This window comes from Megalobrama amblycephala, linkage group LG17 (genome assembly GCF_018812025.1).
Source record: "Megalobrama amblycephala isolate DHTTF-2021 linkage group LG17, ASM1881202v1, whole genome shotgun sequence".
In the NCBI taxonomy this organism is placed as follows: Eukaryota; Metazoa; Chordata; class Actinopteri; order Cypriniformes; family Xenocyprididae; genus Megalobrama; species Megalobrama amblycephala.
The window spans coordinates 23,312,175-23,329,896 of NC_063060.1; the positions used below are offsets into that span (position 1 = coordinate 23,312,175).

General features: G+C 35.9%; 1 protein-coding gene across 2 annotated transcripts; it reads left to right on the top strand.

The window, feature by feature from the left end:
- Positions 1-12,718: 12,718 nt before the first annotated feature.
- Positions 12,719-16,742, top strand: rgs1 (regulator of G protein signaling 1). 2 transcript variants are annotated; one of them, XM_048163806.1, is made up of 4 exons: positions 12,719-13,239; positions 13,465-13,544; positions 14,358-14,524; positions 15,789-16,742. In XM_048163806.1, exons 1-4 carry the CDS (start codon positions 13,205-13,207, stop codon positions 15,963-15,965), a joined length of 459 nt encoding a protein of 152 aa, XP_048019763.1. In that variant the 5' UTR covers positions 12,719-13,204; the 3' UTR covers positions 15,966-16,742. The 2 variants fall into 2 exon arrangements, with proteins under 2 accessions (XP_048019763.1, XP_048019762.1); XM_048163805.1 differs by lacking the exon at positions 12,719-13,239 and having other exon boundaries at positions 13,254-13,544.
- The last annotated feature ends 980 nt before the right edge of the window (positions 16,743-17,722 follow it).

Here is a 17,722-nt window from a genome sequence, read left to right on the forward strand (position 1 = left end):
TTTGTACAATGTGAAAATAAATTTGTACGATTTTTAGAAAATACATAACTGTCATGGGGGCATAAACAGATCAAACAGAAATGAATGAAATCATACAAATTCATACAATTAACCCTTACACTGTGTTGAAAACCCTGTAACACCTTTGATGTTCCTGGTCAAAAATTTCTGGCCTTTTATAAAATGGTTAGTTCCTGTCCTTGATTCTGATTTGTCAATAGCTGTGTTTTATTCACGATAAAACACCGCTTCACCCAACGGTTCTGTGTATCACTACACAACACCCTTAGCAACCACTCTTAGCAACGTAAACTGTATGTTCTCAATTGATGTTGTTCATTGAAGCCTATTGCATTATGTAGAGTGTTGTGAGAAAGGGATTGAGTTAGCAAGTTTATTACCTGCATTCAGATTTAGCATTTTCCTTCAGGTCAGTCCTGTGTTCATAATAAAAAATCTGTTTAAATGTCCGATGCCTTATCTTGTCCTTTTAACAGTTAAGTGGTTTTCCCATTACTGACAGCGCTAGTCAAAGCATTTATCAGTTGCGTCTTGTTCACAATATCAGTCTTTTCAATGTAAAAGTCTTTGCTACCGACTGACACACTCATTAAGAAAGTCTTTGCCGACATTGAATGGCGTAATAATGCAACTTCTGTTACTGTTCACGGTCAGGGACTATTTTTTCCGGCGGAAGGAAGGCTTAGTGAAAGTTTACTTCATGAAAGTTGCATTGATACATATTTTTGGCTTTAATATTTTCATTGTGTGGTAACCATTTTATAAAAGCTATAAGGTACTCGAGGCTAGTGCTGTATCGTGAATAAGTCACGGCTGAAGGGGTTGCCTAACAATGCCCTCAGCCGTGACTTATTCACGACACAGCACAGCGTCTCATACCTTAAAAATTGCTTGTAAATCACTCATTATGCTATATTATCGTAATGCTACATCCAATATTTTATCTTTTATTTAGGACAGGTTTTGTATTTATTTTTGAAACTGGCTGATCATACACCTCATTGATCTGAGCCACATTGATCTGAAGATAAAGTTTATCTCTGTGAAAAAGAGATAAAAAAAAGTAGTGGATATTATATCCATGTAGTGGATATTAAATAAAACTATTTAATATCCACTACATATTATCCAGAACAATTAATTAACTTCCCTTGCTGTTTTCCTTGGTCTGAACCTAGATATGCTGTGAACAGAGAGGGCCTATTCAGTAAAATGGATCCCCAGACTGAGAGGCAAAAAGACTTTTCTTGAATTATTGGAAAAAAAAAAAAAATCTATTTTGATGTCCTTACTAAGCTGGACACTATTTTGATGGTGTCTGGGGCAATTGTAACGCAGTGTTACAATTGCCCCCGACTGTACCACCCTGTGACAAGCTACACTGCTAGCTAGAAACAATGAAGCTAATGTTTGACAAAGATATCAAATGTTAGACAACAAAATGGTCATCAAAACAAGACAGGTTTGAATTCATAGACATTTATGGTTAAGACAGGAGGAAAATACTGTGGATGAAAAAAAATACCTTTTATACCTCAGAAATGAGTCTTTGTAGAAAAAATGTAACAAGCATGATTTAGAAGCTTGTCCTTTGGCATGCAGAGAGGGATTTCACAGAGCACATGCAAAATGAGTTTCATGGTTCTGTCTCATTTCTGATTGGTGTAATTTGAGATATTACAATTGTCCACTGTTACAATTGCCCCCAGTCTCCCATAAGCTCAGATCAATAAGGCCTACAATCAGTCAGTTTCAAAAATAAATACAAAACCTGTCCTAACTGAAAGAAAGCAAGTTAACAAAAAGATTGAATCCAATATTTGGTGATAATATATAATAACGAATGATTTACAAGGAATTTTTAAAAGGCCAGTAAATTGTATGAATTTGTATTATTTCATTTGTTTTTGTACGACCTCTATGAAGTTATGTTACGTATTTCCTAAAAATCGTACAAATTTATTTTTCAAACCAAACACAACATAAGTGTTAAGCACAAATTGACATGAGATTTTGTTGAACAGTACGTGTACAATTTGTACTTGTCCCCCATTAGAAGCTTAAGGATGCAGTCTATAAATCTTTAAGTTAATCAGACTAACACTATAAACCCATAATGATCATAATTAGCTCTAAAATCGAGCATCTTGGTGGAACGATTATTTTAATAGCTATTAAAGTGAACGAACTGAGGTTTCATGAATCATAAATGGATGTTGACTAATGAACTGTTTCATGAGCTGTGTGAGATTAGGCAGAAATGTGTCGTCAATACACACAGAAGACTGATTGATTTTATCTCTGACTGAAGATGTCTTACCATTAAGTAACCTAAATGGACATTTGCTCTGTGTGACCATATTAAACAAAGCTTTTTTTCCGTTTGAGAGTGGCAAAACTCTTGATGTGGGAAGTGTAATAGAGACAAGTGTTACAGTGACATTATCAAATGTATTGTTGTGTTTAACACCCCACAGTGCTACTTTTAGATACACCAGATGTTTCTGCAAAAGCATTTGACCCTGACGGGAAAGAGAAGCAACACTTAAAGCGATAGTTCACCCCGTAAAAAAACTCTGTCATTAACTTACCCTCATGTCGTTCCAAATCTGTTTCACTTCACTTCTTCCTTGGAATATTACAAAATATCTTAGGTTTTTTTTTTTTTTTTTTTTTTTTTTTTGTCCCTACAATGAAAGTCAATGGTGTTCATTTTTGTTTGGACCACATTGACTTTCATTGTTTGAAAAAATTGTTGAAACATTTTTCAAAACATCTTCTTTTGTGTTCTGCAGAAGAAAGTCATACATGTATAACGGGTATACTTAGATTTGTATGCGTACACTAGTGTGCGCGCACAGCCGAATGCACAGCCTTGCACAGCATACTTCATTTGACTCATACGCATACACAGGCGTTCAACGCATGTGCAGTTTTGAGCAATCTCTTGCCACGAGCTACAACCCATGTAAACATCTTTGTATTCTTCATTGCCTATTAATAAAGGTACTTTCTAACCTATTCACACAATCTGTCATCTATGTAGGCCTCCTTTGTCCATGTAGCTTGCATGCGTTCCATTCTGTACATGCAGTTTTTCTTTGACTACCTTATGAATCAACGCCCATTCAAAGTACACGCTGTTACAAAAATCTGGAGGTGCGTGTACAGTACGCAAGTAAAAAGTGAACTATAGTTTGGGCTTTAGGGTGAGTAAATGATGACAGGATTGCAATTTTTGGAAAGAATGGGGATCAACAATATGTTTTTTATTTGTTTTGTTTTTTGAATAAATGAATCTTATTTGAAATATCCTCTCTGCTTTGTGAAATGAAGCCAGAAGTATTTACTCCTCTATATGATGTTTAAACCACCATCATCTTGCTAAGCTACACAAATGACAAAATGTGGAAAGGATTATGGATGTTTTGCTGTCATCCTAGAGCAGATTAATAAACACGTACAGCCCATCATCTCTCCATGCCGTCATTATGCAACCATGCAGCATAATATAGGCAGTTAATGATATCCTTTAGCTGACACTAACAGAAAATCAACACACAAGAGCTTGAACCTTATGTTTGTTTGTGTGTCACCATTACCAGACAGACGGGATGGTAGTGTGAAAAAATTTTTGTGCACTGATAACACAAATTCATCTCTGTTGATGCTTGTAATAGCGGTGGGGGTGTTGTGCACGTGGATTCTTACTGTGCAGCAGGCCAAGAGGAACAGAGATGAGAGGAAGTTCATTTAGGAACCACAGCTCCCCCTGCTGGATGACAGAGTATGTACACTTTGACACATGACATGAAGGTAGTTAGCAAATAGACTGTAGCTACTGTGTTCCATAAACAGGAGTTATATGGGACTTTGAAGTCGGGGAAATCTTTTAATCTCATGATGGTTTATACAACCCCATTTCCAGAAAAGTTGTAATATTTTGTAAAATGCAATAAAATCAAGAATCTGTGATTTGTTATTTCTTTTTAACCGACAAAATTACAAAGTAAAGATTTCCAATGTGTTCACTAGCTGGTCAACGTAATTGTATTTTGTAAATATAAGCAAATTTTGATGTTGATGGCTGCAACACACTCCAAAAAAGTTGGGACCAGTGTGTCACATCACCTTTCATTTTAAAGGGGCTCTATGTAATAATGACACCCAGTGTTCAAAATAGGTACTGCAGTCCAAATTCAAAATATTGTTTGCCCCGCCCCCTCGTTCAAAGACGCGGGTTGCTAGCAACAATAGAGTACCTCAGGGATGACGCATTTTTGTAGGCAAAACCCGGAAGCGAGTTAGCATTTTAGGGCTTCCGGTTCCAACGCCGTAAAGTCTATGGGTTTTTTTAATGGATTTTTGCTAAATCACCTGAAATAAGGTCTGTGGTTAACAAAGCCTCTAAATATTTTCACATTTTGATCTATGACATAAATGACACCAATTATAACCTGCTTGTGATTTTTTAAACCTTTACTGTGTCTTAAAAACGGCGGTTGCTAACAAATTGCTAAAAGGGACTACTTCCTTTGGCGGGGACTTTAGACGTCTTCATGACAAACAAGATATTTGGACTGCATTTCTCATGAATGCATAGGCTTTCAACCGAGGGAACCCGTACGCCGCTAACTTCCGGGTTGGCCTACAAAAACGCGTCATCCCTGGGGTACTCTATAGGGAGCACAACTGACAATAAAAGCTGAGGAGACTTACATACTGTAAGCTGATGAGCTGATTTATCTGTTTCAATATGCTGTTCTTCATAGAGATATTTAGATGGATTCAGAGGCTTTTTAGGTCAGGTAGAATCTGCGATTCTCTGAACCAGTTTGTTTGCTGGTTTCCATGGTTGCAATACGCGTGTTTTCCGCCAACTGGTAACCTGTGATGTCGAAATACTATTGGATAAACTGGCAGCACACGGTTTCACACAGACCAAAACAAAGACAGACATTCCGACATGGAACGCACATTTTCAAAGTAGAATATCTGGCTGTAGCATTGTTTTTCTGAGGAACAAGTAGGTGAACTTGGCATGTTTCCTAAATATCTACAAACATATCGGGGTATTTTTATGCTGTATTAAAGTAAAAATCTTACATAGAGCCCCTTTAATTACACTTTTTAATCATTTGGGAATTACTAATTGCTGCAGTTTTGCAAGTGGAATCTTGTCCGATACAAGACAGCTGCTCAACAGTCCATGGTCACCATTGTCTGGTTCTCCTTTTCATAATGGACTATACATTTTCAATAGAAGACAGATCTGGACTGTAGACAGGCCAGTCAAGAGGCACTTATAGGAACTGATTTATAGGAACTAGCCACCAGTGCGGTCCCCTGAGAACTAAATGTTCTCCTAGGGCCATTTTCCTGGTTACATTCACACCGTCAATAGGAACTCTGAAGTGATGTATGCCGGCAGACAGAGATGTCAACAACTCCGTAGCGTAAAGGTAGAGAAGTGCCTGGAGTTTGTGCAGTAAGTATATTTCGTTCATGACAACAGGACAGTGTTTGGCATGGTAATGGATGTGACAATGTTGATATGTTTGGTCTTAGTGGAATAGATCTGCTATGCTGCTGCTGCTGTTACTGCTGCAAGTACGGGACTTGCTACTGCCAATACATACACAACAAGCTGCTGTGAGCAAGTAAGTCATCTGCTTCTGTACAATATAGCAAACATGAATTACCTGTAGATCTATACAGTTGGAGCCGGGGAAAATGGAGAGGTTCTCAAAGTGCGTTGCAAATGCTACAACAAATGCTGACTAAGTATTTGAAGTTTGAGCAGTGAGCTCAATGGCTATTGATAGAGCAGGAACCAATCACCTGTGCCCTATGGAGTATGATGTGATTGCAAGCAGACTCATTTAAGGACCTATCAGCCTGCACTATCTAGAGAGTTTCATGACAGAGCTGTGTGTTTATACATTTTTTTATTTTGTTTTAAATGGCAAGTAGTGTTTCGTATGGCATGCATTCGGCCAATCAACATATACTTATGTCACTGGTAGTTCCTAATGTTCTGGGTTAGACCCTTCTCTGAAGTAGGAGTTAATTTAGTCCCCCCAAAAGGCCTTCCTTTAACTAAAATTGTTCCCAGTTCCTGCTAAGTGAATACGCCAAAAAGCAGGTACTTTTGCAAATAGTTTTAGCAACTATGAAAATGTTCCTCCGGTGCGAATGCCCTTAAGCACATCCTATGGCGTATAGTGTCTACGAAGGCTGTAGCCCAAAGAAGGCTGAAGAAGGCTCTGTTGTTGCAGGTGCAGACTGAGGCTTGGCATTGTCTTGCTTCCCAGAAAACATGTACTGCTCTGTACAATTTTACACTATGTAATGTTCTATTTATTAAAACCAAGTATAAATTTCATCAAGTTAGTGTTTTTTTTTTTTTTTTTTTTTTTTCGCATTTTTACATTTATTCCAAAATAATAACTAAAGGCAGTAACAATTTAAACAATAAATTATTTATAAAGTAATATTCAGCTTTTCTTTTTAATAGTCAATTTATTTTCAGCAGTCATCAAGCTTTTACACACTGGTCACTCACTCACAGACACAAAGATGTACCTTTAATTTCACCACGCTGATTGCTCACTAAAAACCATGTCATTTGCCAAAAAAAACAACATTTGCGTTGTTTTTTTTTGTAATATCGATTATTTTGCCATCCATTTTTTTTAAGGAGGCACTGACTCTCTTGCCTCCTCGGAGGAAATGCCCCTGCTTCACACATATGCAAATCACCCATACCATTTGCGCTGATGCACTCCTATACCATGACAGATGGTTGCTTTTTCAGCTGTTGCTGATGAAAGTCTGGTTGGTCCCTGTCATCTTTGGGACAGAGAACTCAGTGTCCATTTTTCCCCAAAACAAGCTGAAGCGTGGACTCATCTGACCACAGCACACATTTATACTGTCTTTTGGAGCATCTGAGATGAGCTCGGGCCCAGAGAACTTTTTGCTGCAGTGGCAGACTGTGTTAAGTGACAATGGTTTTTCAAGTACTCCTGAGCCCATGTGGCTATATTTAACACAGTTGCATGACAGTATCTCATGCAATGCCATCTGAGGGCTTGAAGGTCACTCACATTCAATAGAGGTTTCCTGCCTCGCCTTACACAGCCTGAGATTTCTCTAGATTCCCTAAATCTTTTCTCAATATTATGTATGGTAGATGGTGAAAGACCAAAATACTTGCAATCTTGTATTAAGATGTGATTTTTGATCTGTTTGTTAATTCTCTTATCAAATTTAGCAGAAAGCAATGACCAATCTTTGCTGATACCTGGTAGGAAATCCTACAAAATTGTTTTATGATGTACATCGCCTGAACTGTTATATAATAGTATTGAACAAAAGTTATTGATTGTTTATTGTAAATTCTCATTCATTCACAGCTAGTTTTTAAGTTAACAACATATCACTACTGTAGCCAATTAGCCTGTTAGCTTAGGCTTTTCATATTGAAAATGTTCGATTTTACATTTTTATGCAATTTTGTTTGATCAGGCATTACCAGTGGCTACCCGTGGGGTCCTTGACAGACTGAACTATATGGGCAGACTGAACATTTCATGATACCAGATCATAACTGCACAACTTTACTTATTATTACCACCCAATGTTTTGCAGGCACAGCTTGATTTTTATCTGGATTCTCCCAAAGAGAATTCTAAATTTAGTTTCTTGTTTTCAAGCTTGACAAAGGGAATGCCTGATCTCACTGACCCTGTTGAACACAAAAAACACACAGACGTCAGAAACACACGCAGGCTTACACAGGTGCTACAAACAAATGACATAGACAAATGAGTCAGTCTCCATCAAGACAGTTTTCAGCTCTGTGCACTTCCCAGCCCAGTGTAAATTTAATGATGCATTACAGTCAATTCTACCCAGTCTGGAAATATGAAAATATAAATTATTAATGTTGTTACAATTTCTGAAACTGTGCACATCTCTGCTTTCAATTTTGTGGATGAACCAGAGTATGAAAAATATTAACAAAAGTGAGATGAGCACAAAGTAGACTGAATACAAAGCAAAGGGACAAATAAAGTTGAAAGTGTGTGTTATTGTGCTTCTGAGTGTATGAATATCCTTGGTTTCAGGACTCAACACAGGTGAGCATGTCCTCACCCTTGCCAGCTTTTTTGGAAACCAAATTCTCCTGGCCATGTGTAAGTCATTATGCATGCAAATCTGCCAGAGGATTTTCCATTGCTTCTAGAGATTTACATGGCCACTGACAGACTGAGACAATATTAAAGGAGAGCTCAGAGGGGATCAACTAGAAATTGTTCTTTTTGTATGTGATAACATTCAGATAAAGGCACTTTGTTCTGTCCACAAATTGAAAAAAGTTGGTTTAAAAAAAGTTGAAAAAAGGGACATTCATCTGTTGCCTAACCTTCAAATGTCAATAGGAACTCATGAATCAAAACATAACCTGTGGTAGGAAGTTTAAATACCACTTTTCCACTGGCCGCAACAAGCAGGCTTCTGCATTATTAAGCACTAAAGCATTATATATAAAATAAGACTGTTAAGTTTTAAATGATTAAACAATAGATACAGTGGACAGCATAAATGAGTACACTCCCTCTGAACAAATACAAAAGATGTATTTTCTTTATGATCACTAATACAATTTATGGAAAGATGGCAAAACTAAAATGTATTAAACATATACATAATAACAACTGAGAAATATATGTCATTAATAGCCATAAAATAAGTAAATTAGCCAATTTTGTTTAAATTAAGGATTGCAGAAATGAGTACACCCTAGATTTAATTCAACAAATGTATAATATTCTAGCACTTAGTATGCCCTCCATAATTTTGAATATACTGCTCTGACCCTTCTTGGCACAGATTGTACAAGTTCATGACAAATTGTCACATCTGTCCTGTTTAACTCCTGGATGATGAGCTCCTTAAATGCCCTGATCTTTAATGGGGAGTGTTGCTCAACTCGTCTCTACAGAATCCCCCACAGGTGCTCAAGAGTGTTAAGATTGAGTGCAATACATGTCCACAGAAGGTTTTTCACCTTGGGAGAATGCATATCTTCATGTTGAAAAAATGCCCAACAATGCAGGGAATGAGAAAAGGGTAACATCTTCTGTTTCAAGTTTGTGTATTAAATTCCACAGTGGTGTGGGAATTCATGACAGCATTGATAAAGCACAACTCCCTCACACCTTCAGCACTCATACATCCCTATATAAGAGCTTTACTACACTGAACTTTACTGTGGGAACCAGGCACTTCTCTGTACTCCTCCTCTAGCAACACCATAACATTTTGGATGCTGTTAGATCCAAAATGATTGATTTGGTCTCATGAGACCAGAGTATTGATTCCCAGAATCTATATTTTGTAAATATTGGCTTTGGAAATAGCTAACTGACTTTATTGTGCTTTGGCTACAGTAGGAAGTTCCAGTGAGAACAACAACCATGCATGTAATTTCTGCAGGCTGCATCTTACTCTGTGAGATAAACAGTCACTCTTTTCATAGCTTTTGCTGGCTCTGAGACACTCGCTTGGTATTTCTCCTGCTCTTTGTCTAGCAAAAAAAATCCCTCATCACTAAATGAAAGCTTAAAATGAAGGCCTGATTATTTCAGGGGCCTTGTCACAAGTCCATTGTTTTTGAATTTCTGTGTTACTTTTGCTATATTTTCACACTTAAAACAATGATTTGGTAATCCTCTTGTACCACTGTCCTCTTTTGTGCTAAGAAATAAATCTCCTGACAGTTCTCTCCCAAGTGCTTCCATTGTTGTCAGCATTAAGTCTAAGAATAATTTATTAATTTATTAAAATTAATCCTGAATAATTTTGACATGCTTCTTTGGTAATTGATTTAGCAGACTTGCTGGAAATGAAGCTCTAGCACAAGTTCTGCCAGGAAGACTCAAACGTTATGTCACTTATTAGTTCAGATCTAACCAATCATTATCTAACACAAAGATCGGTACTTACACATGTCTGAGTTCGCAGATGCTGACGCCAACCTCAGCGCCGCCGCTCCCACCACGCGCATCACGCACTGTGCGTAGGGCACCAAGTGCTGAGGGGGCACCAAAAATAGCCTAATGAATTTTTTTTTTTTAAATGCCGGTATTATTTCATTAGCCTATAGAAATATTAGGCACATTTTAGCCATGTATATGTAACAAAAAAGGGGGAACAAGAAAGATATTTAATAATTGCTCTAGTCTAGTCTAGAAAGTACGCACCCCCCACCCCACCCCACCCCCGCCCGTGCCGGATGGTCCGTTCCGGTTGTTCGCGCGGGCGCCTGCCTGACGCAGTTTGACAGATTTGAGCATGTCTCCGAAAAGACAGCAGGAGTCGGGTGCTGAGAAACGAAAGAAGAAGAAACTGCGAGATGATGCCCGTTTTGCCCGAAGATTTTGCACTTTACTTAAATGTGTGTTTTTAGCTGTTTTTAGCTGTTCTACATAGCCTACTGTGTTTACAAAGTAAGTAAAGTTGTGACTTTTAGTCCTCTAAATCTTCGTTTTATTTAAGAAGACAGACTATTCTTGTTTGTACTTATTGATGATTATTTAATTTAATTTATTCAAAGTGACATTGAATTTGCAAAAAAAAAAAAAGTCTGGATTATTTTGATAATTTTTTTTTATTTTGCTATTCTGTTTACTGTTTACAAAGTCAGCAAAGCTGTGAAGATTTTACTTTCTCTTTTTAGTGTTCTTAAGTTTTATACTGTGATGCTGCTATTGTGTGTTATTGGTATTGAGTTATGTTTGGTAATAAAAAGTTAAACTGGCAAAAACAAACGTTTTTTTTTTTTTTTTTCTCGGGGTCGGGGTGGGGGGCATCATAAAGGAATTATGCTTAGGGCACCAAAATGGCTAGCAGCGGCACTGGCCAACCTTCACCTCCATCCTCCCCACCACCACCAGGATGGTCCCTGTCCATACTTCCAGGGGGTCGGCTACGCCCCTGCCTTCATCTTCAGGCAGGAAACGCAAAGTTCGCAACCCTCAGGATGTAAGCTACGGATGGGGCCTACGCCAAAGAACCTTATCTTGTGATATTTTGCTTGCTGATTGGTAATAAATATCATTGTTTCATTATCTTGCCTCCCGAGTCTTTCTGGTAGAACATTATATCTCTAAAGAACCCTAACATGTCTTCTAAGTAATTGAGTAATTGCTGACTTTCAGAAGTTTCAGAGGGGGTGTACTAATTTGTGATGTGCACTGTATAATGTTCAAAATGATGAAGTATTGACATTTTCTGGTTGTCAAACATTGGTGGATCATGTTCACAGTTAATGTGATGAAGGTGTAAACTTGAGGAGAACTGACTTCATACATCCACTAAAATCATGACGAATCCTTTCGGTTTCAAATCATTGCAAAAATGGCTTGAGTTCTGAGAAAAGCCCCAGCATCATTTGTTTGCAAATGCCTCTTGGTTTGGTGTTTTGTTTTGTTTTTTTTGTTTTGTTTTTTTTTATTGACAGACAGACAGATGTACAGACTATAATAGTGCAGTGACCAACAATCTAGTAGTTCCATAATTCCAGAAGTGAAATAAAAATGTGTGAATGTATAAGTGTGTGCGTGTCTGGGTGTGTGTGTGTGTGTGTGTGTGTGTGTGTGTGTATGTGTGTGTGTGTATGTATGCCCATTTATTACCGATGTAATGATTACCATTGTCACACCACTCTCAATGAATCAATTAATTTTATTAATATAATATAATTTAATTAATATAATATAATATAATATAAGAGAACTCTGGTTTGGTGTTTTGTATCTAATGCAATGACTTTAAGAAGTGCTTCTCAAGTGTCCAAATGCTTTTTGCCATAACTGTGTGTTATATGATATGATATTTGAGATATTTTAAATTTTGTAACTTTGATTATTTATTGGCATTGATGGAAAATTGAACAGGAGTCCTGTATTCCGGTATCATTGACAGGATTAGATCATAAATAGGCAAATACTTCAATTTAGGTCTATTTCAGCCACATGTTATTTGGTTATGGCAGGATTTCCATTCAGTGATTTTAATACTGTGGACATATGTGGTGATGACCTAATGGAGACCCACCTGGACCATCACACAGGCAGGTGTTGGTGTAATACCATCCATATCCAGGGGTGGGCAAGTTCAAACTTTTATGCACTATTAGCACTACTAAGTTGTTGAGCATAATTAAACTTATTCGAAACATTGCCCCATGTATAAACAAAATATTTATGTATTACATTAATGACCTCTTTGTGACCTCAATACATTAGATGTTGAAATTTGCACTCAAATACAGAGAATATTATGTGGAAGAATTCTTAGCGGCTCTCCAGCACAAAACTCAGCACAAAAACTGCTCTTTCCTATGTGTGTCGCCCTGTGTAACTTTTGCATAGCAGGTTTCAAGACAATCAATCAATAAATCAATCAATCAATCAAACAAACAGTCAATCAATAAGAAATGTTACATCTTGAAGTATTAAAATGCATTTATTGCCCCTGACTCATTTTAGATTCAATCACTGAATATTTATTATTTACATATTTAAATATTTAAAATATTATTTAACATTTTATATATTTAACTTATGGCTGCCCTGTTATTTTCACCTTGGGAAAGTTGTAAATTCTGTCATTATTTACCCTTGTGTCATTCCGAAACCTGTGTGATTTCCTTTCTTCTGTGGAACGTGAAAGAAGTCATTTTGAATTTTAGCAACTGCATCAGATCATCCAGAACTGTCCATTTCCATCTAGAACTGTCCTTGCCTCATCTAGTTAAAGAAATTTAATGTCTTTTTAAGTATTTAAGTATTTAAGTGCCTTGTAGCTAAATGCATCATGAAAAATGGTGAAGCCACCCTAATTCATGTTTATGATTGTGTTTTCACAGATTAACAAATGAAAGCATGTATTAAGAATAATATGATGCTTTCTCATAAGCATCACTATTGTACTTGCATTATCTCACAACACAAACACCTCCGTGATGAAGATGTTTTCTACGTGACCTTACAGACTGAGGAGGTGACCCTGCCCAAAGCTTTGCATGCTGATTTCCATGTGTTCCATTCATGCCAGTAAATGTGTTTAGACCCTCCAGAGCCATAAAGAGTCAGAGAGTGAAGGAGACTCCATGCAGAGGACACTGCTGACAGAGATGGCCATAAAGTGAGTCCCTGCTTATTAATGGCATACTTATTTTTAAATGATATTCAAGACTGCTACGCTTGAATTTACTGGTCACAGGGAATTTCAGATTGTAAGGATTTGAAGTTAGGAATATTATTGGCAGAATACAATTTGTTTGCTAGACGTTTTGTAATCAATGTATTTGAAATATGTATCACAATCAGCTTCACCAGTGAAGGATCTCCATGTAATTTTCAAGGGTAGATTTTGTTGCTTTTCTCAGGAACCTGTTGATGATGTGGACTCCTGGGGCGAGTCCATCGAGAAGCTTCTGTCCTGTAAAGGTAAGAAAATTCAGTTCTGAATATACTGGATAAAATATTCTGCGCCATTCACTACACTTAAAAAACAAAAGTTGCTGCCTTAAATTCCTAAGTATAATCAACTTGGATGTTTAAGTCAGTTCAACTCAAATTACATGAAACTGACTCAAAAAAAATGAGTTGAATCTTGTATAACTTATTTAAAAAAAGTTGAAAATTGCTTAAATTATTTGAAAGAGTTCAAGCAATTTAAAAACATATGTTGTCATAATTTATTGATCATATAATTTTTTTACAGTGTAGAGATCCATTTAGGAAAAATCTTAAATATTACTCTTACAATTTTGATATTCTTTATCGGCAATAATAAAAAAAAAAAAAGTGTCCACATTTGTGTTTAAATGATTATCTCAAAATAATAACATAATGAAAAAGACATAAAATATGTTATAAGCTATATTTATAGAGAAATATTTATTGGAAATATCAGATTTTTATATATATACATGCAATACATTTCGTGAATCAAGATACTTGAAGATTATTATACAGTTGATGTGCCAGGTGTTTGATGGCATAATGCAAATAAAGAGTCAATTGTAAACACTAGTCAAATTATGTTTGACTAAAATCAATGGTTCATGTTGCAGTGATACATCTTAATCTCATTCCTGTTTAAATATGTATCAAATATTTGTATCTTAAATGTAATGTAGGTGCTTGAATTATATTCAAATGTTCAAACTTTTCAAATTTCAGTTTCGTCATATAAATTGGAGAACGAATACTTAACTATTTTCCATAATAAATTCTAACAATGGTGTCATGCTGCAGCGGGACAGATGGCTTTCCAGGACTTCTTGAAGTCGGAATACAGTGAGGAAAATATTCTGTTCTGGCTGGCATGTGAGGAATACAAAAAGATCACGAGTGCACCAGAGATGATCAGCATGGCAAACCAAATCTACACTGAGTTTGTGCAAACGGAAGCACCCAGACAGGTGAACTACAGCCCTCTGACTAAACTCTGCTCAAAAGTTAGTTAGAGAGTCCTTTGCTGCAAGTTTCACTTTCATCCTTGGGGGGTTGCAAGAATTCAGCATTTTAAGATGGCAGTCAGATATTAGTTTAGTCTTAAAGGGATAGTTCATCCAAAAATGAAAATTCTGTTATCATTTACCCACCCTCAAGTTGTTCTAAACCTGTATGTCTTTCTTTCTTCTCTCTTCTGAAGTATGTGGGAAATCAAACAGTTGCTGTTTCCCATTGACTTTCATTGTATAGAGAGAAAAAAAAAAATTATGGAAGTCAATGGGGACCAGAAACTGTTTGGTTACATGTTGCAGGATTTGTTCTTTTGTTTTTAACAAAGTGACTCATGCAGGTTTAGAACAACTTGAGGGAGAGTAAATGATGACAGAATTTTTTATTTTTAGGTGAACTATATTTTTACCTACACAAGTCCCATTTTATCTACAACCAGTGTTGGGGAAAGTTTCTTTTAAAAGTAATGCGTTACAATGTTGCGTTACTCTCTTAGGGGCTGTTTACACGACACCGTTTTCAACAAAAAATGGAAAACTTTTTATGTGTTTTGGCCGTTCATTTACACAACAATGGTGTTTTGGTGGCCTGAAAATGCAATTGTTTTTGAAAACGATACTGTTTTCACCTCTGTGTAAACAGTGATGGCATGTACATGAGTATTACATGTTTAGTCTATCCACCTTATTTTTCAACACGGAAATAAGGTTTTTTCTGTGAATGTGAAAGACTTCCAATTTATTAGCCGCTATATAGGGAAATAACGAGAAGAAGGTGGATAGGCATGGGCGAGGCAAGTGCTCTGAAAAAGAATGCATATATGTGCAGGCGCATAATCTTTCTTTACAAAGTAACATAGCCAACTACTTGTCTTATTTGAATAACTAACTAATAAATATTTTGTTGTAAACTTAAAAGTAATGTGTTAGTTATTTGAAAAAAGTAATCTGATTACCTAACTCGCGTTACTCGTAATGTGTTATCCCAACACTGCCCACAACAATTGTTTGATCTATTAACATTTATCTATTTATCTATTAACACCCCAAACTCCAGCTATATCATTGAGATAGCTAAAATTGAACAAAACACAATGATTTATTTGTTTGCTTGCTTGTTTTATTTATTTATTCATTATTCATTCTTTCCTTAATTTTTTTTTTTTTTTGTAAGAAAAAAAGAAAGAGGGAAAAAAGAAAAATGTATTGCCGTTATTTTCAGGTCAACATTGATTCTGGGACTCGCACAAATATTACAAACAACATCTCAGAGCCGACCCTGAACTCATTTGATACTGCACAGAAGATGATCTTCAGTCTAATGGCGAGAGACTGCTATCCCAGGTTTCTGAAGTCTGACATCTACCAGTCCGTTCTGCAAAAGCATGGAAAAAGCTGACTTCATAATGACTAATGGTACATCGAGTTTAACTATTGCCAGAAACTTTTTTTTTAATGGTTTTACATTTGGTAAGCAAGACCTTTTTAGATTTGGACTGCTCTGAAATAGCTCTATTTCCATCATTATGTTGCCATATAAGTTTTTTTTGAAGGAAAAACATGTTTACAGTGTCACATTAGGATCTATTCTGATTTTCATGCACTGTTGCCTTTTTATTTTTCCTCTTCACAGAAAATCAAACCATTTAGCTATGTCTTATATTAAACAATAACAGAAAAAAAAATCATGCATCACAAAAATGTTACAATTCATCCCATGTGGGATTAAAAACGACCTGTTATGGGCTTGAACTAATTCAGTAATTTCCTGATTATCAGCATACTGTTGAGAAATCAAGAATAATAACAAAAATAAGAATTTGAATGCTGCTTTTTTTTAACAACTTGTATAGCCAATTAATCTACAATTCATTTACATAATAGCGCAACCTACTGGTCAGACTTTTTTTTTCAAACAATTTATTATTATTATTATTGATGATGATGATGATAATGATAATGATGATGTAAATCTTTTTTATTATTAAAAGATTTTTTTTGTTTAGGTTTTCTTATGATTGATGTTATGACCGTCAGGAGGAAATTTGTAATATGAATTTAAAGAACCATTTAAATATGACCACTTTATACAGGAACATCCTAGACTTCTTATATAAAAAGGTGAAATATATATACAGTATAATTTAAATAAATAAACATAAAACATGAAAAATTGTGTGAGTACTTTATATAGTTTTTTTTTAAATATTTTTTTTATATTTGTATAATTTTAACTTCGCAGTTTTGTGGACCATGAGTAGATGGCTTATTTAATTTACAATGAGGTAGACTCCAGGTCAAGTGAGTTACAGAATCAAACTATCATTTTAAAAAGAACAACTTTTGTTATGTTATGTCGTGATCATGAGAAAACTACTTTTGTTATGTCGAGATCATTAGAAAATATTAAGTCGTGATAATGAGAAATTAACTTTTGTTATGTCGAGATCACACAAAAATTAAGTTCTGATCACGAGAAAACAAGAAAGAAAAATAATAATAATCCATAGCCTCTTAAGGCTTCCGTAGGTATAAGACTCATGTGTCTGAAACAGTTTGCTCATTCGTTAGTCCCTATATAATGCCACATAGGCTACTGTGCACTATAGGGAAGGGGTGAATGACCTAGAAAAGGCTCTGGACAGTTGTGAAACAACTTCACATATATGTACTTTAGCTTATGGTATACCTAAGTTTGGAAAATAATGATGAAATAAAATATTTTGCAACTATACACCTTTGTGGTTTAATGGATGGTATGAATATAAATAATATACATTTTTTTTCTATCACAGAACTCTCCCATCCAAGCTGGGAGGTTTTTCTGCACACAAAAATTGTTTTGACATTGTCATTAACTCATGTGGGTAATAAAATTCATGACCAGTACCATATTATAATTTAAACTACTTGGTTTGAAACTATGCAGTCCCATTGGCATTGCATTAACTTCAGCCAGTGTTCATAGATTTTACACAAGGAGGTCTATATTACCTGGATAAAGCTATCCGGAAGTGACCTTGGACACAGTTACAGTCAGTGAATGCACTGTGGGCGGTCTGAGACTAAGGTTAGAGCAGCCATTTATTTTTATTTTTTTTATTTTGCAAACTTAATGCATACATACAGTTGACCACTTGGTGGCAACAGAATACT

Excerpts from the sequence above, each read along its gene's own strand:
- rgs1 (XM_048163805.1), top strand. The coding sequence starts at position 13,397 with ATGTATTTGAAATATGTATCACAATCAGCTTCACCAGTGAAGGATCTC. Across the intron at positions 13,545-14,357 it reads GAAGCTTCTGTCCTGTAAAG|CGGGACAGATGGCTTTCCAG; the intron begins GTAAGAAAATTC and ends GTCATGCTGCAG. Across the intron at positions 14,525-15,788 it reads AAACGGAAGCACCCAGACAG|GTCAACATTGATTCTGGGAC; the intron begins GTGAACTACAGC and ends CGTTATTTTCAG.